General features: G+C 37.7%; 1 protein-coding gene across 1 annotated transcript; it reads left to right on the forward strand.

Moving 5' to 3' along the window:
- Positions 1–21,136: 21,136 nt before the first annotated feature.
- LOC108043999 lies at positions 21,137–22,316 on the forward strand. Its single transcript, XM_044460458.1, has 4 exons — positions 21,137–21,212; positions 21,885–21,923; positions 21,986–22,147; positions 22,205–22,316. The coding sequence occupies exons 1-4, from the start codon at positions 21,137–21,139 to the stop codon at positions 22,258–22,260; spliced, it is 333 nt and encodes a 110-aa protein (XP_044316393.1). The 3' UTR covers positions 22,261–22,316.
- Positions 22,317–22,886: the final 570 nt, after the last annotated feature.

A 22,886-nucleotide genomic window follows, 5' to 3' on the forward strand; every position in this document is an offset into this window, starting at 1 on the left:
GACGGACAGACGGACAGACGGACATGGCTATATCAACTCAGGAGGTGATCCTGATCAAGAATATATATACTTTATAGGGTCGGAGATGTCTCCTTCACTGCGTTGCACACTTTTGACCAAAATTATAATACCCTCTGCAAGGGTATAAAAATATTATATGTCCTTGATTTATACAACTCAGTTCAAGAGTGGAAGTTCCCCGCTCAACATCCTATTAAACGAATGGAATATGGCTAATTGGAACTTTTCCGTTTGTGTTTCGAAACGAGAAATATTCCCGTAGTTTAGTTCATCACTAATCTCACACACCTGGCAAAGGACTCGCAATTTATTCTCTGCTCCAACTCTGTCTGTCTGTCACCTTTCCGCCCAGTTCTGTCTGGCCCATTTCGATTTGGGCTCTGATGCGATCCCAGTGATAGATGTACACAATTTCGCCCATTTGCATACGTAGTCAAACCGAAGCGAAACGCATTTGGGGGCAATCCGGAGTGGGAGTCTGCCGAAGATAAGTTGAAACCAGCAAAATGATTTTCATTTCAATTATTTATTGATTGATTTGCAATTTGTAACCGACCAAAAAGCTGCACACCTGCACATATGTACATTGTACATATCAATCGGCTTTTCCAAGGATTGATGGCATTGGAGGGCGTGAGGTGAGGGCGTGGCAGAAAAATTCACATACATAAGTGCGTGCGTGTGTGTGTGTGGCGATTTGTGCAGCTGTGTTTGCCGGAGCTGCGCATATTTAATTGAAAATGTTACCGCATTTATGAAATTGTCAATATGCAATACAAACACACACCCCTTGCCACACGCGCACACAAATATGCAGGTGTTGACGACATACATTTGACATATTTACATACAATTAGTTTGTGAAATTTTTGCACAAAAACGAAAATGTAAATTCCCACACACACAGAACAACAACCGCAATGAAAAACAAGAAAGGAAAGCTAACTTCGGGCGGAGCCGAAGTTGATATACCCTTGCAGAATACTCTGTAAATTATATTCTCCAAAATTATTCAAATGATGCATTCTTAATACTCATAAAAAATCCCAACTTCCTAACTTTAAAAACACCAAAGTTATGACATTTCCAATCGTTCAGTTATATGGCAGCTATAGGATATAGTCGGCCGATCCTTATGAAATTTGGTAGGTCGGATTGGCTGGCCAAATATAACACCCATAGAAAATGCCAACTTCCTAACTTTACAAACACCAAAGTTATGGCATTTCCGATCAATCAGTTATATGGCAGCTATAGGATATAGTCGGCCGATCCTTATGAAATTCGGCATGTCGGATTGATTAGCCAAATATAAAACCCATAGAAAATCCCAACATTCTAACTTTACAAACACCAAAGTTATGGCATTTCCGATCAATCAGTTATATGGCAGCTATAGGATATAGTCGGCCGATCCTTATGAAATTCGGCATGTCGGATTGATTAGCCAAATACAAAACCCATAGAAAATCCCAACTTCCTAACTTTACAAACACCAAAGTTATGGCATTTCCGATCGTTCAGTTATATGGCAGCTATAGGATATAGTCGGCCGATCCCGGCCGTTCCGACTTATATACTGCGTGCAAAGGAAAGAAGGGTGTGTGCAAAGTTTCAATTCGATATCTTTAAAACTGAGAGACTAGTTCGCGTAGAAACAGACAGACGGACAGACAGACGGACAGACAGACGGACAGACGGACAGACGGACAGACGGACAGACGGACAGACGGACATGGCTATATCAACTCAGGAGGTGATCCTGATCAAGAATATATATACTTTATAGGGTCGGAGATGTCTCCTTCACTGCGTTGCACACTTTTGACCAAAATTATAATACCCTCTGCAAGGGTATAAAAAGGTTGGGACACGAAAAAAGAAATCAACAAACAAATTGAAATGGTGAAAGCGGCAGCAGCGGAGAAACTTTTATGGTTTGCTCCTCGCAAATGTTCACCAACAACAATGAGAAGGAAAACAAATTTTCGGAAAAATGCATAAATAATATATGTATTAGCATAGATTGGAACCATTCAATTAGCGTGTGTAATAATAATTGAAACGTTTCCAGCCCAAAATAAACTAAAAATGTGTGCGCTGTTTGACATTAAATTCGGAAGCGTTTTAGTAAGGGTTATAGTTGACAATGTGACGGTTAAAAGCTTTTTTGGCCTTTTAGGCTTAAAATTTGTACCCAGTAAATTTATTTAAATAAATAAAAGCCATTTTAATAATTTTTAAGTGTTACAACCAAATGTATTACTTTGGGAGCTGGTACATTTTTAATAATTTATGTGGTTTTTCAAACGGTATGGTAAATCGTTTATTATTTTATGATAGGAATAAAGAGTAGTCTAAAGATTTTAGATATTTCCTTTCAAGTTCAACATCTAACCACCACCAAAATTATCAACCCAACATATATTTTTTTTTGCAGTGGAGGGATAGAGCTTTCACCGCAGCGTTCTCACTATTACTATTGGCAAACATCACACTGCAACGTATGTTTTTATGGCAAAAGACTGAAAGAGTCAACTCGAGTTTCGGTTTTTATATCAAAACACATCAATAGTCAAATATTTGAATGTCATACCCCGGTAAATTCGTTATACAATTTCCAATCGATTGGCATTCACAGCTGAAAAATTTCATTGAAGAAAAATTTCGCGAAAAATCATAAAATACATTTTTCCAAATCAACCTGAAATCAATAGTTTAGGTCCTCAGGGGCAAAAAACAGTCATTCTTTTCCGCGTGCGCCGAAAAAATGGTTAAAACCCCAAGCAATCATCTCGAGTTTCTGTTTTTTGATGAAAGCACTGGGAAACAAAGGTCAAATGTTGAAATGTCATACATTGTTGAATTCGTTAAAAAATGTTTAATCAATTGCCATTAATTGCTTAAAAATTTTATTTTTGTCCAATTTTTGCAAAAAATAATGATGTAACCCCATGAAAAAAATGCGACATTCGGTCAAATTTAAGTCCTCAGCTGAACAAAACAATAAGTTGCAGGTCAAGGTCAACGACAATTAGTTCTCGAGTTTTTAAAGTTTCTGGGACTTCCTTTATAAATGAATTTTGGTCTTGTCGAATAGGCCTTAAAGCTATTTTAAATATTTTATTAATAAATAACTATTCGCGGTTGCTTTTCTGACAGATAAACTACTGTGTGACAATCATAGCTGAACTTTTAGTTTAGTATTTCTCAATACGGAAAGTCGTCTAAATTAAACAGCAGCATTTCTGGCTACTAAAGGGTTTTTGGCTGCTTTTCTTGATTTCCTTACAACGTTAAAATATTGAAAGTCGACTGCTAAGCGTATTTAATATACAATATTTAAACATGCTTTCCTTGATAAGAAATCAATTCGTTTTACATAATCGGTAGAAATCTCATTCTTTGTCTCAGCATTTGAAATTATGTTGCAGAGACTTTGGAAAAAGAATTTACGTTTTCCATAATGTCGAATATCGAAAGTACTGTCGTTTTACATTGAAAAAGCGAACGACATGTGGTTACTTCAAACTTCAATCTGCTCGTTTTACCTAATCTGCAGTTTGCTGAATTTCCATTTACTTATTTGCCATAACTCCTGCACCAAGGGAATCCTCATAAGAGGAATAGGTTTAAGATTTCAACCTCTGGGATTGAAGCACAAAAGGACGATGCCAGTGCACTTGAAAGTTTTCTTGGCTAATTTCTTAAGGCTCATGACCACGGTCCTCGGATTGCTTAATTGGCTCCACTCCTCACTGTCTCAAGCCAGCGAACCACCACAACAAATCGCCAAGCCGCGCTGTTGCCCCTTTTCTTTTGGTCTTGTTAAATTTACAATTGCATGGATTATGTCAGAACTCTGGCAGCGTAAAGCAGCTCAGCTGAGGCTCAATGTAGTCACTCCACTTCGATTTTTGCTGTCAGCCTCCTCGACTTCGACCCCCTCCCTCCATAGATCCTTCGCTTCGATGGATGGCATGAAGAGCTATCCTAAAGAGCTTTAAATGCCAATCAGGGCTTTGCTGTGATTGTCTGTGGGTGTTGGCCGGGTTGGAGGGATGGGATGGAGGCCAAAGTGGCAGAACATCTACAATCTCGACCTCGGCCAGTTGATAATTAATAAATTTCTTGCTACAGTCTTAAGCCCAGCACGCTTTGGCTGTGTGTACTTACTTATGTATGTATGATCTGGGTATGTGTTTCTTGGCTTATGTGTTTTATTTGCTGAACATAAGGTATCCTGCAAGGCATACCTAATCTCTTCACAAGAAGTTTATCCTTTAATTTAAGATGCTTTTTGTTAAATTTTAAAAAACTTTTTTTTTGGTTTTAAAATATATAAAAGTGGAAAGCCAATTCCAAAGTATTACATTTCATTTTTAAATGTTAAGGGTAAATGCTTCATAAAATAAATTTGTTTCACAACTTTTAATTAACATTTGGGCAATATGACAGAAAAAATCTCAAAAGTTTTGTAAAAAAATACAAATTTGAAGGATCAATAAAAGTGTCTGGAAAGTAAGTCTGATGTAATCTGATTAGGAGTTTGTCTACATTTTGATGTCGAACATTCAAAATATTTCTTCTAATTTTTGGTATATTTATTTGTGACTCATTTGAACACGTTTATTATTTTTGACCTTAACTGCAGTGTATACCAAATCTCGGTCTAAAATGTCTTTAATGCCAAAGTATTGCTGTCTTTCATTTTTATACGTACATGTCTCTTTTGAGGTTGTCGCATAACACACAATATTCCGGCGCTTGTCATTTGTCTCACGTTTCTTAATTAGCTGCAGGATAATGGGCTTCGTGCACATGTCGCAGGTAAACAAAAAGAAAATTTGAAGCCACTGAGCACGAATCGCTGCGACGCGTCACCTCGAATATGCGGTGGAAAATGTTTTCCCAATTAATCGCAAAGTAATTGAAATATTTCATTAAAATCTAAGCGTAGCGCTGAAAGACAAAACTTTCTTTAAAATATACCGTAACACTCAAAGAAAAGGGGGCGAAATTCGAGAAGGGATTATAAATCAATTTGGTGAAGCCGTCCTGGTGTAACCAAAAAGTAACGGAAACAAAACATAATCGAAAAAAGAAAAGTGAGAAGCAAACTTTTACCGAAAAATTCGACTTAAGCTGCTTTTTATTCCCTCTTTTCCCCCCTTTTCAATAACAAATCCCTATATATAGCACAATAAATATATTCTTATGTGTACATAAGTCTGTCGGTTTAGGCGTTGCTGATTTGTTTTGCTTGCCATTAGGTTGTTCTCTTCTCTTGGCTATTGAATTTCATTGTCCTGTTCCCGGTGCCGTAATAAATTTAATATGGGTCATTTGTATGACATTGTATCTGCCATCCCACTTGCTCCCAAATCTTCCTTTTTCCTCCCTCCTTTTGTTTCCCTTTTCCCCCTTAACCACCTTTCTCTCTTGCCTTTTTTTTTTGGTCATTTCCCATCGTCTATCACACTGTATATGTTTTTGCGGTGACCATCGTAGGTCGATTGAAAGTTTTCTTTGCGAGTGTTGATTAGAAACTAGGAGCACATAAATCATATAGATATTTGGCAAATGTCCAATCTCGAAATTTATTGTTTAAGTAAAGACATATTTTAGACAAAACTAAATAGATTATTGATTCTAAGCTAAGCCTTCTGGTAACAAACCATATTTGTGAGAATGAAACAAGTAAAAGTTATTTTATAATAACTTTAATTTCGTTATTGGCAACAAAATAGTAACCAATTGATTTCATATTTGGTTGGTGTATAAAAATAACAATTAAAATGCTTGTGGTACATTTTTATTTGTGGTATATATGCACTAGATATCTGTGTTAGAGAAGCTGTGATTTTATTTATTGAATGTGGTCAATTTAATTATATATTTTACAATTGTTTCTTGTAACAGCAGTTACAGCTGTTAGTTTATACAGGTAATTTTCAGCTTTTGGACTGCTATTAGATAACTTATCTGACTCCCCTCGCCGTGAATTTCGGCCGTGTCCTGTTTTGCCTGCGCTTCATCTTGTGTTTTTCCCTTCGCTGTCGTCGGCGTTGCTGCTAATTCTGTTTTTGCTTGGGTTATTTGGCCAAAGCGCAAAAAAGGAGCGTAGGGAAAAACCAAGAGAAGGCCCAACAAAAGGCGCAACAAAGCGTGAGTTGACGTGGGGGGGGGGGCGTGGCAAGGCGGGGACACGTCGACCCCCTCGGAAGCCCCCCGCCACCACGTCCCTTTTACTTGTCTTTCTGCCAATGACATGTTGCAAATTAAAAAAGGGTATATGCCCGAACAATCTTGGTTGCGGTTGCCCTCTGTCGACACAGAAGAGTTTCGGGGTCAAGCTCTGGCATGGCCCAAAGTCCAAAGAGTCCAGAGGCCGGTAACAGCATTTTAATGATGCCCGTTTTTTGTTTTCCACCCTGCCGTCGTGGTTTTTCACCGCACCGAATACCAAAAAACCGAAAACAAAAAAAAAAGCCCCCAAAAACGGCTACAACAATCGACATATACATAATTTGATGACAAACAATTTGGGCGCATGTTGTGGTGTCTCTTCTATTTAAAGTTATTGCCGGCAAACTCTTGAACTTTCCCTTTGGAGACCGACCAGCAATGCTGGGAGTTTTGAAGAGATGAAAAGGCACGGGAAATATGCCAGCGAAAACATCAACAGCAGCTCAAACTTCTTAGTTAGCTTTCCTTGCTCTTTTCCTTGAGAATTTCCCCCTGCACAGAATATAGTAGAGAGTGACTAAAGACCGGCAGCAAGTTAAGTGGAATTTAATAAATGTTCCCTTTTTAACTTTACCTAACATTTCTTTGAAGTTATTCCTTGGTTTCAGCGACAACATCAAGAGCAAAAGCAGCCCCAAAAATGTGAGACTGAGAATCTGTCAACAACTTTGGGGCTAAGAACCATCTAAGCAGCCATTCGTTTATCGATTATGACTCATTAGGAAAAGTAAATAATATCCCAGCGGGATATACTTAATGGTCGAAAGAGATTTTTAAGTCAACAAGTTTATGGTATTCTAGGAACTCAGCAATACAATAATTTGAAACGTTCTTGGAATTGTTTTTGTAAAAAATAAATACAGACCAATTTGTTAAACGAAAAAAGAATTGAACATTAGCATCAGAATGAATTACTATATAGATTTTTATGTTATCAATTTTTACGTAAAGCCATCCAACGCCTTGATGTGCCCTGATTTGCTTACATTAACCCAAGAGAGTGTCTATCTAAAAGAGCCCAAAATACGAAGCTAAAATCAGGCCTCGATCCATTGCAATTGAGACAAGATGACAACAAAGCCTGTCGTATCCGGAATGCTCGAGGGAATTGCCTCCAGGAACATTTGGCAGTCCTTGACCCGAGAGTTGCCTTCGATTATGCCATTTAGCAGTGCAAATAAATACAATACCGTTTCGCTCGCTGTGTGTCTCACTTTCAATTGAGTGGGCAAATGAGGGCGGTGGGTGGTGGGCGGTGTATAGTGGAGGGGGAGGACACGGCGGAGTAGGTGGAACTAGGATAAACAACAGCCGAGCGAAAGGAAGGATGTAACTTGGCAAGCAAGTAAGCAAGCAAGCAAGAGGAACTCACGACGGGCTTTTGTTATTTTTAACAGCAATTTCCAAGAAAAGCAAAAAGATGTCTTAGCAAGGAGCGCTCTCCAGTTTTTGTTGTTGCAGCTGAGCGAAAATATATTTGCCGCCATATTTTGAGACAATATCCCTCGCATTTGGGAAGCTGCTTACATGCAGGAAGCAACACTCATGTGCCCGTGTTTGTGCTGCGAAAGCTACGCATTGTGCTTCCGTTTCCGCTTTGTTGAACTCCACTTGTTTACTCGATTTAAGGAAATATTACCGGCACAAACAAACAGAGTGCAACGGCGGCGGCAGCAACAACAACATCAAGGTCTGTTCCAGGCAGACAAAAGCGGATATAGATCTCCTCGCCGCGTCTCCCAGGTCAGTTTACACCATCCCCCCCCCCCCCACACACAAAAAGTACCTTCATATATGGAGCTGTGTGCGTCCAACAGACAAGTCATAAGTTTTTACGGTTCGTTGCAGACAAGTAGTAAGAAATTTTTATGCTTCCCAACTTTCTGTAATAACTCCAACACAAAAAGAAGGTTGAAAAATTGGCAAAACCAGGAAAAGCAACGCCGAGGCATAAATGCTCTAGGGAAGGACAAGCAAAAAATTTATAGAATTTAAGCAAGTGTTAAAATGAATAAATTATAAATGAAAATTAAAGTGAGCGCAGCATTTATGCCAATGTAGATTTTTTTCTTTCAAAACAATTGGCAAATGAATGGAGAATGTGAAAAAATTATCATGGTAATGGCGGTGGATTTACATATTTCATAATATTTTTATATGCATTCAGATGTTATTTAGTGGTATAATTTGATTACAAAATAAAAAATAATGAGTAAAAATTAAGAACATATTTATGCATTATAAAGTTAACAATTGATTGAGGTTTTTGTGGTGTGCTTATAGAGTTCTATACAAATTGAAAATTAAAGTAAAAAAAATATAGTATGCAACAAGTATGGACTTTGGTTGGTGAAAAACTTAAAGTGATTTACCTTTTGTATCCGCATACTGAATAGCTTTAAGTATGGTATATAAATAAAGATCGTCCTTTTAACACTTAAATTAGGTTTTATAAAAATGTTTTATAAATTTAAAAGTTGCTTATAATAATTATATTAATTGAAAACTTTTGTCAACTAAAAAAAATTAAAAATGCTTATGAATTAGCATAGTAAAGATATTTTTAAATGACTCCTGTTCTGCTTTGTGCAACTTGCTTGAAGAAAAACTAAATACAAAAGAGTAGACCCTCACGAGCGAAAACTTGAACTGGGAATGGCCGAAGACGGAGTCTGAATGGTGGATGTTGGGGTGTTTGGGGCCGGAGCGTGCTTTTGCATGGAGGGATCGGAGCAGGTGCCTCATAAGTTGCAGCTGAGCAGATATTTCGTACTCGAGTGGAGCTGAAGGTGAAACTGGTGGTGGGGGGCCGAAGAAAGCTGCAAACAGACTGAGGCAAATTAAGTGGCAAATAAACAGAACCTTACTTGCCGTATTCCTTTGGTTTCCCTTGTGCTCATGCTTATTTTTCCGCTTGCTCGGCCTTTGAGGCGGCATAAAAAATGCATAACGAGCTTTAAAGTGGTTCGGCATTTTAAAAAATTTAAACGTTTCCCCTTATCCAACACCGTTCATTCGCTCTGTCTCACTCTGCACATAAACATAAAAAATTCGCTTTATTGTCAATTTTAATACGTTTTTGCATTTTATGCGATTTGCTTGAGAGAAGTTTGGGGGCCGGTTGGTTTATAATCCTTTTTTGCCTTTTGTCATAAAACCAAAAAAAAAAAAAGAAAAAAAAAGAAAGGGGAAAAGGAAGTGGAAGACTTTACGAGCTTTGGCTTTTGCCCTTTTGACATGACATTCAACAGATTTACGTGCGCTCGTGCCTAATTTAAGGATCAGGCAGCGCATCAGGATGCGCAGGATGTCAGAGTCAGAGATTTTTGTTCTTAACCTTTCTGGCATTTAATCGAATTTTATGCATAAAATAGCAATTCCTCTCCCCTCCGCGCTTTGATCCACTCAACTCATCTCATTTCATCCTTCCGCTCAGTGGCAGCCACTTAAATGGATTAAAAACTTTTCAATATAATAATGTCATTTTAAATTGACAGTGAAATCAACTGACGAAGCTGTAACACTGAAATGTTTGTTCGCACAGTTTGTGAGCCATCCCTTTATCGTCCTCAGCGGGGTCCACACTCGACAGAAAGGCTTTGGCCTTTCGCCCAATCGTTCATATATGAGGACCCCTCTAAGCCGCTTACGCATTACGAAAACTTAACTTTTGAGCCATTTAAATCACTGTTTCGATGGAGATCGAGTGAAAAGGGATGCCAGGGGAGGATTTGACGGGGCTCTGGCATCAATTACAGCGACAAGCGGCGGCAGTTGGCCTAATAATGCAGAAAATGCCAAACAAAGTGTTTAACGTTGTCAATTTAACAACCTCGAGCGCTTTTTTATGGGTATTCCCCATTCCTTAACCCCCCTTCGGCATCGTATCAGGTCCAACCCCACTCCCTCTGTTTGCTGGTATCTTCCCGCTTTTTCAACTGCTAACCAAAACAAAATAACAACAAAAGACAGCAACAAGCATCAGCAAGGAGTAAAGTTAAACAAAGGCCATAAAAGCACAGTGGACAAAGATATACAGAGATATTGGGAAAACAAAAATACCCCTCTTTCTGTTATCTGGAAGTATCTTGACTACTTGTAGATTACTATGTCTATTTACTCAAAAGAAAAAAACAAGTTTGGAAGTCTAATAGTTTTTAAGTAAAAAACAATACACCTGAAAAATCGAAATAAAAACCTAAACAAGCCTATCGATAATATTTAGTAACTGCTTAAAGATATAATTTTTGAAATTAAGCAATTTTGTAAACTATTGAATCGGCACGGAACTGTTATAGAAATATTAAATATAAATAAATAAATCTTTTTTTCTTCATTTTAAAGTTCTGTTTTTCCAAAAATATTAAAACTCTTGAAAAAGTGGAAACAGTTATTAAGTTATTATTAACTATTTTTAATTCGATTCTAAAATTACTATTGATTGTAAGAAACATATATTTTCCTCACCCAATAGTGAACATATTTGAATTGTTTATTTTTCGCAATGATAAGCACATGCACTTTTTTCCCCATTTAACCACTTGTCTCTTTATTGATAAAAATACTATTTTTTTCATTTATTAAATTATAAAGGTCACACACAAACGTATGATTGTTCGTGCGATTTTCCGCACAATTTGCTCCACTGTTCGACGCACACACAGGCGATTTGGCCGCGCCAGAGATGCCGCATTAGCCGGATGGCTATGTTGGGGCGCAGGGGGGATTCTCCGGCTCCGGTTCGAGCTGTAGATCCCAGACTTTGGGCTCCTGGCACGCCGCAGATGCTCAGCCACCCACACACACACACACAGATGGCCGGGCACGCACACAACCTCCTTACACACACACCACCGCAGAGACACGCGCCGGCAGACAACACACATGTTAACATAAACGTCAAACACACAAAGGCCGCCCGCGAAATGGGAAATGGGGAGATGGAAGTGGGTGGACGTCTCTGCGGAGGAGTATAGGTAATCGAGGTGGAGTGCCGTCATGGCACTACAACTACAACTACTGCAGTATAGGCTGCAAAAGTCGTAAGCAGGGAGCTCCCGTATAAATGGCCGTTCTAGTTGCGATTATCTTTCTCCGATGAATACAGACAGCACTGGCTAATAGCAATTGACAAGATGGGGAGAAGAAAAAAAAAGAAAAAAGGACAAATACAAGCCCTTAAGTCAAATGCCCCATATGAAAGTATTAAAATATTGCATACTTTTCAGCGACCTTTTGTCGTTCTAGCATAATTCTTGTTTAACCGCTAAAAAAAATTGGTATTATAAAAACAAAGGCTTTTGTTTTTCGTTCAGAAATCTCTATATTTTAAACTGTTTTTACTTTTTGTTTACTGGTAAGATACAGTTACAAAATTATAAACTTCAAAACCAGTTTCTATTTTTGGCACACTACTTATTTTAGATTTTAAGAAGCGTATTCATAGCCCAGACATAAATGCAATTTCCATAAAACAAATGTTTTAATCCAGTTTGGAAGAGATACCAAACTTTAAATTTCAATTAAAATGGGACATTTTAGGGTGAAGAATTAGAGGCTTCTATAACTTTATATTATGATCCCGCCTTAGGTATTTGTACAGAGTGTCCACTGTGGATAACGGGCTTGGAAAGCAGCGAAACGTTAAGACGGTTCTATTTTGGCAATTGATTGCCGTTTTTCTTCAGCGGGAAATTTCTCTCTTGTGTATAGACGTGTATGTGTGTTTTTGTGCGGCGAGTGTGCGCGAATCGTGATTGCTATCTATATCCATGGCTACGCCGGCGTTATTGTTCTTGCTGATGACCAGCACACCATCCCACATCCCAAAAATGCCACTTCAGGCGGACAGAAGTTGGAAGTTGGGCACCTGGTCCTATTGGGCGTGGTCTACAACTGCGATATCCATACAGTACATTAAGCTAACTAATGATGCATGCCGAAGACAACAACAAGGCCAACAATGTGGAAAACAACAACGCGGACAACTTAAGCTGGGCAGATAAAAAATTATGAACGCAAATCCTCTCATCCACTGTTCGGGATGGCCAGGATATCTAAGGACACGGCAGAGCAGAGTTAATTGAAGTCATAAAAAAAGCAAAGACAACAGCAGAAGCCGTTGCAAAAACAAGCAGCAAGCAAAACATCTTTATCAGCTTTTGTTGTTGGTGGTGCGTGCGAATTGCTCCCCTGGTTTTGTATGTTTATATGGCCAGTGATAAGGACTATTTGTCATGGAAGCGAGAGAAGAACGTCCAGAGATTAAGCCGCATATTCTTTATATACTACAAGAACACTTAACCATTTTTTTCCTTTGTTCCTTCCCACTGTTTATACGGCCCATTGTCGGCTATCGACAGCTACATAAAATTTAAGTATCTCGCATAAATTGAATTGTCCTACAGATAGGTCCAATGATCAAAGGCAGAACAAACTAAACAAATGGACAATTAAAGTTTGCCGCTACAATGCATAACTGAGTGGTTAGAAATATTGTGAAAGATATTTTTATGCCACTAAAAACACAATGTTAGTTATATGCCTTTATCATCACAGGTAATAAAAGTTCTAGCTTTCTAGATTAATTTTTGTTTAAATTACTTAACTTGTTAGTGTTAGCTTCAAATGTTTAAACGATATCGAGCAGTCAATAAAAACACAAACAAAAAAAACTTCAGTCATAAATTCCATACGAAGGTGTCTTTAAATTTGTAAACATAAACATTAATTAATTAAATTCAAGAAATTCAAATTATTCATTCATGATTACCACAATTGTATTGGGACAATTTGGAACTACATTTTTTTAAATTGAATGATATACTGGTAATAAAGTGTATTATTGAAAGGTAGAGGATATTATTCAACAGCTAAACATTTCATACATTCGTGTGTTTTTAGGTAAGTGGCTGTGGTATTATTATTGTGCTGGGTCAACTATATCAATGGGGAAACAAACATTTTGAGTGGCATTAATTATTCAAAGGCCTGAAACGGAATACTGTGTTCTACACAAGTATGTACTCCATATTTTCAGTTGGACTGCATTATCCAACAGTGTCCTGCACTCAAAGCTTTACACACACCAATAAACGAGAAACTGAAGGATAAAAATGTGTATATGACGTTGTTTCTCACATCACTTTATGTGGGCGGTGACCAAACAGAAGTATAGCATGCAGAAAGCCAAAAATTACTTACACTGTTTGGATTTTAAATTGTTCCTACGCTGTCAATTATTATGTTTAAAAAATCAAAATATTAAGTCGCTTTTGGACCACTTCAAAACAATCTCATTGCGGAGTCAGTATTGAAATAAAATAATTGGGCTTAAAACTTGAATATAAATCATAAATTGTTTTCCATAACTTTGCTGTAGCACATCTGAAATGTGTATTTAAAAATCGATTTATTTCTGATATGGCTTAAAATGCCATATCCATTTCTTATCATTCGTTTTAGTCTATAAAGGGGAAATAAATTCCTTTTGAATTTAACATTTAAAAAATTAATGGGTATACAAGAAGTTCAATAGAAGTTCATTTGTTATATTTTGCCAACCGGGCACCCAGTTTTTAATTGTTAATGCTAACAAAAGCTAATAAACATGAAAAACTGCTTTGGCTTTGTGTTTTTTATGTTTGGCTATCGTTTTTGTGAACACGAAGAACAACAATGCATTTGAATGGTCCTTTAACCAGACCACGCCCAGTCATTCCACCGAATGTCCTGTTTGTTCTCCGTGGGCATGAGTGGATGGTGTTTCGGATGGAGTGACATAAATGTGAATGAGTTGAAGTTAAAGTGTGTGAAGCTGGTGCTCCAAGAGCTCCAAGTGCTGCCCCCAAACAATAATAATCTTCATTGCCTCCCCTCCACCCCGCAGACATGTCCTTGATACACCCAGCTCATATCTGTCTGGCTGCCGGCTGTTTATTCCAACGAGGAGCAACATGTCCCCGGACGATTATTGTCCGTCTGTTTGGCCAGTTTGCCAGTGCATCTGTTTGCCAATTGATGTAACTGTAACTGACCAAAAGCGTCGGACGTCTTTTTGGCTGTCTATTTAGCCCAGAGATTCGGCCCCGCCCCTCGCAATCGTAATCCATTTCCCTGCCAAGAGTGTCTATTTGCCCAGCAAACCACTTCAGATGTATGCTTTAGCTCGAATTTGACCCGAAGCGGCCTGATTTCCGTTCCGGCTGCGTTTTATGCCGTTTCCCTTCCAATTTCACTTCCACTTCCCCTTCCGGTTCCGTTCCATTCCGTTGTCCAACTAATTGGCTGCTTAACAGCAACAACAACAGGGGCAGCAGGACATCTGTCCAAAGGCTGACTGCCAAGTGTCTGTGGCCAAAAACGAATGTGCAATTTCAATTAAGATTATCACATGCATTTAATAAAGCACTTAATACTCTTATCTGGCTTGTCTGGCATATTTAAATAGAAATCGATTGCCAAATTATAATAGAGTGTTTTTATCTGGGGTTTTAAAAGTGAAATGCAGTATAAGTCGTATACTTGCAAATAGCGACAAAGTTCACAAATAAATAATTACAAAATTGAATACATGAGCAAGTTTCTTTTTCAGCACAATACATTTAATAAAAAACGGCATTTCATTCTTATTTGTTTGCCGATATGGTTATAAAAGAACTTCTTGTATATTACCAGCCATTGTTAACTATGAAGAAAATCACATTGTAAAGCCTCAAACAATAGTAAGTAAAACTAGACTCAAGTCAAAAACAATGGACAATAGATGCATTTCTCAACAAAGACCACAAAAATGAATTCAAATTTCCTTTATATGAACAAGGTGTTGAGATAAATCGTTTGACCCATTCAAATACGAATCTAAATTTATTACATGTGTCTTGCACTTTACCCTGTTCGAGTAGTTTTAATTTCATTGTTTTTGGCGAAAACATGTAATTTAATAAAGTGGTAAAAGTGCAGTTATTCGGCCAACATGATATGCCATGCTCATGGCGCCCGCAACCCTCTAAAATCAATTGCGGTTGTTCGTGTAACTATTTGGTTCACTGGCCACCACTCTTTGATGGAGCAGGACTCGTCGGCGTGGCCAGTGGAACAGTGGAGCACTGGACTCAAAGAGGAGGACAGCAGGAGGAGCAAAAACAAGAGCAGGAGGATCCGGACCAGAGAGAGAGAGGAGCACGTGGCGCCACTTCATGCAATTCACATGAGCGGTCCACAGCTGTTCGCCTTTGGTCAGGACTCTTGAAAGGATGGGCGGCATGTCCTTCTGCATAGCGTTGTATGTAAATGAGATATTTTGCGGTCGAGCAGCGTGGGTGGGCGACGGGGCACGTACAAATTCAAATGCGGTTGAAATCTGCATTAACTATTGCAATTAGTGCGAAATTTTGTATAAATTATGTAAAGAATAGTTTTTGGCACAGAGTTTTCTATGAACTACAACTGTGTCCGTGTGTTTTTTGGTTAGATTTTGTGTTGGAAAAATATTTTAGCCAAATGGTTTGTTCATTTGCCTGTCCGTCCGCTTAGTGTGTATATATTTGTGGGCGTGGCAAGGGGTTGTTTGCCATTTGGTAGCCAGTCGGTTGCTGCATAATGCAATTGAATTTAAAATCTAATAATAGGTAGAACAATATCAATTGATTTATCATGTGAACCAGCTTTACGATTGCTCTTCAACTATTTTGATTTTATTTTGGAACAAAACGCTTGACGTGCGTTTTGTAATAGTACAAATTTTAGATAACTTTTTACTACTTTAAAAATTATTTACTATTTTTTAAGCTGTGCACCTAAAACATTTATTTGAATCTTTAATACAAAATTTAATTTAACCAGATTTCAATGAAGAATTATTGTTTTTAAATAATAATAAATATTATTTTATAGATTTATAGATTTTTAAGTAAAATTAAGCATCTATATTAAAATGAATATATAAACAAGAAAGAAAAGCTAACTTCGGGCGGAGCCGAAGTTGATATACCCTTGCAGAATATTCTGTAAATTATATTCTCCAAAATTATTCATATGATGCAATCTTAATACTCATAAAAAATCCCAACTTCCTAACTTTAAAAACACCAAAGTTATGGCATTTCCAATCGTTCAGTTATATGGCAGCTATAGGATATAGTCGGCCGATCCTTATGAAATTTGATAGGTTGGATTGATTGGTTAAAAATAGAACCCATAGAAAATCCCAACTTCCTAACTTAACAAAAACCAAAGTTGTGGCATTTCCGATCAATCAGTTATATGGTGGCTATAGGATATAGTCGGCCGATCCTTATGAAATTTGGTAGTTCGGATTGATAGGCCAAATATAACACCCATAGAAAATCCCAACTTCCTAACTTCACAAACACCAAAGTTATGGCATTTTCGATCAATCAGTTATATGGCAGCTATAGGATATAGTCGGCCGATCTTTATGAAATTTGGTAGGTCGGATTGATTGGCCAAATATAAAACCCATATAAAATTCCAACTTCCTAACTTAACAAACAGCAGAGTTATGGCATTTCCGATCAATCAGTTATATGGCAGCTATAGGATATAGTCGGCCGATCCCGGCCGTTCCGACTTATATACTGCGTGCAAAGGAAAGAAGGGTGTGTGCAAAGTTTCAATTCGATATCTTTAAAACTGAGAGACTAGTTCGCGTAGAAACAGACAGACGGACAGACAGACGGACAGACGGACAGACGGACAGACGGACAGACGGACAGACGGACAGACGGACAGACGGACATGGCTATATCAACTCAGGAGGTGATCCTGATCAAGAATATATATACTTTATAGGGTCGGAGATGTCTCCTTCACTGCGTTGCACACTTTTGACCAAAATTATAATACCCTCTGCAAGGGTATAATAAGAACACAACAAAATTTTGTATATGTATATTGATTCTGCGAACTTAAACCGTCCAAAAAATAAGTTTAAATAATTTATCAAGCCCTATCAGCCCACTTGAGCACTATTTATTGATTTCATCAAAGGACTGTGTTTTCCGTCACTCACGCAAAAGAGGAATCATTATTTGTGAACAATGCTCCGTATGCGTGATATTTGGCTGTCTATCTTTTCCCTATTCGCTCAATGAGCGCTCTTGTTTGTTTGGGAGAGTGGGGTGGCCATCCTAACATGTTTGTTGTAAATTTCATTTAGATGTGCAATTAAATTTTAATTAGTCTGCCTCTTCTATTACTATTCACGCAAGTGAGCCAGGAGGGGAATTAGAGGAGTAGCTTTTGAGAGAAGACCCGATTTATATTTCTAGTAATATATTGAAATACCTTTAATTGGGTAAAGTTCATGTTAGGGCTTCCGTGCTATTATACCCTTGATGTGTGCGCTTTAATTTGTTTTCGTCGACTATTTGCTTCCGTTTTCGAAAGCATTTTCTGTGCTTTGTGGTATTTGTAGTTTGCCACCCCGGCCCATCATTTGCGGAACAACCTTCAGCTGGTAGCTATTCCCATTTAACTGTAATCAATTAATTCATTATTATTCGTATTCTGCTTTCGAAAAACCTGCCACTTTGCTTTATTGCATGTTGAAGTAGTTTTTCATTATTGGCTCTACCTTGTTGCACACTGTCGGGGGGATCATTGAGTTCACCGGGGGGCTCCAGGGGGCAAATGCACAAACTTGTCGGCAAGTTTTCCAAGGTAATTCACAGGCAACTTGGCTCTGCTTCTTTTATTTATCCCCCACTCCCCCCCTCACTTCCTTTCTGTTCAATTTCAGTTTTGTTGAAGGCCTCTGGGGTAACATTCCAAACAAGATAGCTGAACCAGAACAACTGAGGCGAAATCTTTTAGCCTTTAAAGGATAAAGGAGCATTGCTGCCGTGCTTTGTGATTGCTCTGAGGATGGAAACAGACATGTAAAGATCGCTTTGGCTAGCCAGATAAATACAATTTAAATGATATTTAAATGAATGGGGCTTGATGAATGAATTCCGATCCTAAAAAAATATTTACAAAACTTATCCGGTTGTTTCATAACTCAAGGCCTCATCATTTAATTGGAAATTGAATAGAAATGAAATAAATTATGATATATTTTAATGGTGTAGATAAAATTAAGATAATTAAAATGCTAATTTTATTTTTATTTATGGGCATTATTAATATGTAATGTCTACAAAAATACGTAAACTGGTTGTTAAAATAAATAAATCAAAGTAAATCCTTTATTCTAATTTTAAAATCAAGAATAAATATTTTTAATTTTTAAGAGTTTGTAGTGTTACCCATTTAATATGTTGTCTTGTTTCTTTCCTTCAATAAAACCTCAACCATAAGTTTTAACGATAAAACTGAACAGGTGTTGATGCTGTGTCCAATCTGATACATTATCCGACAAGTGTTATAACAATTGAAGTCCTACAGTAAAATTCCAAGCCCTTCGATTTGAACAGAAAGAAGTAGAAAAAAGGAAACCTCTTGTAACGATTGTCCTGTCAGAAAAGGGGAAAACTATATTCCTGCACACATCGAATGCTGTTTTTATTGTCGCTGCCATTTTCATTACATTAACCGTTTGCCAAAGCATTCAACTTGCCAACTTCCACCAGTTTTACCTGTTTTTGTTTTGTTTGTATTATTATGCCAGTTACTACTGTTATTTTTCCTTCTTTTTTCCGCCGCCTTTGCAACAGTTTTACTGCGCTGTTTGTTGATTTTCCAGTTGCTGATGCGACAACCCCCTTTGAGCCCGCTAATCCACCCACCTGGCCAGATGTGGGGACAAAAGTTGAGCGCTTTTGCCGTTTAAAACATCACAAGTAGGTTTGGGGGGATCATCAGTGACAACAGCGAAAACAAAGGCATACTAACTACTCAAACAGCTTTCTTTTTAAACACAACTTCCCGTAAAATCCAGAACAATTCAGAATCCCCTCAGAGTCCACATCAATGGGCATATGATAGGCCCGAAAAATCCAGACATGTCGAACCCGTGCATCTCATCGCTGACCCCGCTCAACTTCGACAGGTCAGGCGTTTTTATAAAGCCATAAAATATACACAAACTAACTGAGAGGTCGGGACCCAACGCACACGTTTTATTTTGCGCCAAAGGGGAAGGTGGTTCAGATGATTGGGGATAGGAATGGGTTTAAATGTGGGGGAGGGATGGCCTACAGTCTGGGACCTTAGACTGTCAACGGCCTGCTCCGGCAACCTTTTTAAATAACTACAGTCAGAGGAGAGGCTGAAAACTTTGTGGTTCAAAAATATATATGAAAGTGAAATAAGCAGAGAAAAAATGTATGATCCTTGAAATCATATATATATTATAATTTAAGTCAGAAGATTTCCCATGGTTTTGCTTAAAAACTGAAACTTACATTTTTCGGGCTTATAACCATAAAAATGTTGTTTTAAATTAGACAAAATACGACGCATAGACAAAAGGATGATTGTTTTGTGTAACTAAGCCCCTAAACCATCGATTTATTTAGGCTTGGTACCGATTTCCGCACTCGTAATTTGTAGAATAAATAATTACATTGGAATAAAATAAAATTTTATAGCTGAAAATTCCAATCGATTAGCAATTGTATAACGAATTCGACAAGGTAAGGCATTTCAAAATTTGGGTATTATTTTCCATGGTCTTGATAAAAATAAAACGACACTGAAGTCGATTTTTCGGGCTTTTGGCAATAAAAAAGAAATAAAAGGCCATTATTTCCCAATTGTTTTGAAACAAAAATATAAGATATGTAACTGATACTTTTGCAAACCCATCAAGCAACTCTCGCTTTTCTAGCTTTTTGAGTTGTTGTTCGTGTTCTGTTTTTTCTTCGGTTAAAGGGTCCTGCTTATGTTTGGTTTATGTTTTTTTGCGGGCCCATTCTCAGTTTCGGACTTGGGCTTGCCCGAAAGATTTATGTGCGTAAATTTCATGCTGACGGCATCAGGTGATTTAACACTTTAGATAACTTGGAACAGTTTATAGTCGGAGAAGAAGTGTCCCCCACTCTTTAAGCTAACAAATGTCGAGGTCGCTTGGGTGAGTTCTGAGGACGGGTGAAAAGTTGTATTTTTATTATTTTATTTTATTGCGCTTACATCTTTAAATAAGTTTGCTTTGGCCGCCCTCTTATTGGGTGTGTATTGGGGTCCTTTGTTCGGAGATCTGCCCTTCGGAATTGATGCGTCTTTTGGGGTCATAAAAATTACAAAAAATTTCGCTTGCCTTTTTGGGCTGATTGCTGTGTGCGATTGAGCATCGTTGGTCCTGTTCCCAGGACCCAGGTCCCCTGGCGTTTCCTTTCGTCCTTTCCTGCTTGTTCTTCTCTCGTCCCTTTGTTTGTTTGTTGTCCAGATAGGATATAAATTATATTGAGCGCTTTGAATTAGTTTTTTATGTGCCACACATGTAGTGAAAATGAAATTAGATACGTGTTGGGTACGAGTTAATTTGAAGGCACAGATTTGCCCTCATTCCAAAACAAAAAATAAAACTTTTCCCTGATTTGTCTTCGATTGATAATTGGGGGAGGTGAACAGGAAGGAAAAGAGTTTCTCAACCGAGGGATATTTAAAGAGTTTACTTTAGTCGCACAATGCTCAACAATTGCAAACTCCATTGGGGAAAGTTCATCCTGCAATCGCTTCAGCACCACCAACAATGGCAAGCAATTACCAAAATACAAAAAATACTACAAAAATGGAACCAGAAAAAACCGAACCAAATACAAAAAAAACAAGGGAGATTGCAAAAATTCAACTCCAACACGAAAAGGGCAAGCGCGAGAAAGGAAACGCAAAAAAGCGAAAATAACATGGAATTGTTAAGGAACTGCAAACTGCAAATCCATTAAACCACAACAAGAACAAGATGAAGAAGCATAAGGATGAGGATGAGGATGAGGATGAGCAGAACCCAGCAGAACGGAGTACAACTCTGAACTGCAGTACGTATTGAATCGAAATGGGGAATGTCCTGACACAATTGACTGGAAATTGTTTGTTAAATGTACAGCGCGTTGAACGTTGAGCACCACGAAAGACACTTGTAAACGTATTTTTTTGGGATTAGCCGATACGGTTTAAATTGAATTTCCATTAACATTTTCCAGAAAATGGTAAAGCTTTCTAATGCGATCTTCTCAGGCATACCTAATTAAATGCTTTTAGTAAAATGCCATTCACTATCCTCCTTGCTTGTAAACAACAGCTTTATTTAAATAAATAACGGCTGCTTTTATTATAATAATAATATGCAACTACGTTATTTTATATCATTCACCACATTGAGTTTTAACAATATAAGGATATTGAATATCACAGCACTATTCAGTCCTTTCATGAAGCTTATTGAAAATTACCGTGTAGTTATAAATGCGGCGAATAGGTGTTAACATTTAAATTACAATCCTGATGTTGTTCTGAATCAAATAACTTTTAAATTCGTTGACAGTTTATCATAAAGGCATTAAAGCTACGAGTACTATTGAGACATTGACTAATAAACATAAACATTTCTCAAGTATTCAAGCGATGAAATTAGTTAGTTTTGCTTTTTAAATGCATTAAACCTTAACCAATTGGATACTATGGTCTTTAAAAAATTCACTTTTATTTAGCTACTTTGAATATGAAGTTATACATTATTGTAAATTTGGGTAAGCCATAGATGTTGACTTGTCAAAAATATATGATTATATATATTATATTTTCGAATTAGTTTTCATGTTAGTCGGTTTTGGATGGGGTCTAAATTGCAATAAGCCTTGTGGACCGTGCATTTTGCCCACCTGCAATTATGATGGAAAATGTTATTATGAGGGCGTCAGCGCCTGTGGATTGGAAAATGAGAAGTGCCGACGTAAGCAGAATAAGCTTCCCGGTGAGTTTTCCTAAAATACTTGAAGAATTCCAAATACTGTTTTTTTATAAATTTTAGAGTTCATCAAATCCGATTCTGGATATTGCGACGAAGGTGTTAAAATGTGTAAATAGTAGATTGAAAAAATGTGCTCCTTATTGATTTTATAAATACAAACCAATCAAACAAATGTTAAAATTGCTATTGAATAAATCGGGAGTTAAAAAATTTCGTTAATGAATGATATAAGATAATAATCAAGACAAAATAAATAAATGCGCTTAGAACAATGCTTTCTTCACCAAAACGAGTCGGTTGGGAAGTGCAATGACTACTGGCACAGCTAAAAGTCGAATTACTCCCTAGCTTGACCAATAGAAACCACAAGAAGGCAAAGATGAGGAAGATTCAGATCCACCACCCCCTGAACTCCCAACAGAGCAGCCCAACCGAACTGCCCAACCATGAAAAATTTAAACTTTGCATCCAAGCCATTTATTCATCCTGCTTGGCATCTGCCATCATATCTTAGCATGCGGTTCTGCCTTCGTCCCCTCCCTCCCCCTCTTCTGCATCTTAAAGCTCCCATCTATAACTTCAACCATCTTCGTGGTGATGCTCCTTTTTCCAAAGGAGCTGGGCAGTGGGGTGCACCTTAAAAATTAATTGAAACATCACTACCGGCTAATATTGTATATTAAAATGAGCAAAGGAGCAACAAAGCGGACCGAAATGGGCCGCAACGAGATGGGGCATATAA

Source organism: Drosophila rhopaloa, unplaced genomic scaffold (assembly GCF_018152115.1).
Source record: "Drosophila rhopaloa isolate 14029-0021.01 unplaced genomic scaffold, ASM1815211v1 contig_2, whole genome shotgun sequence".
Lineage (NCBI taxonomy): Eukaryota > Metazoa > Arthropoda > Insecta > Diptera > Drosophilidae > Drosophila > Drosophila rhopaloa.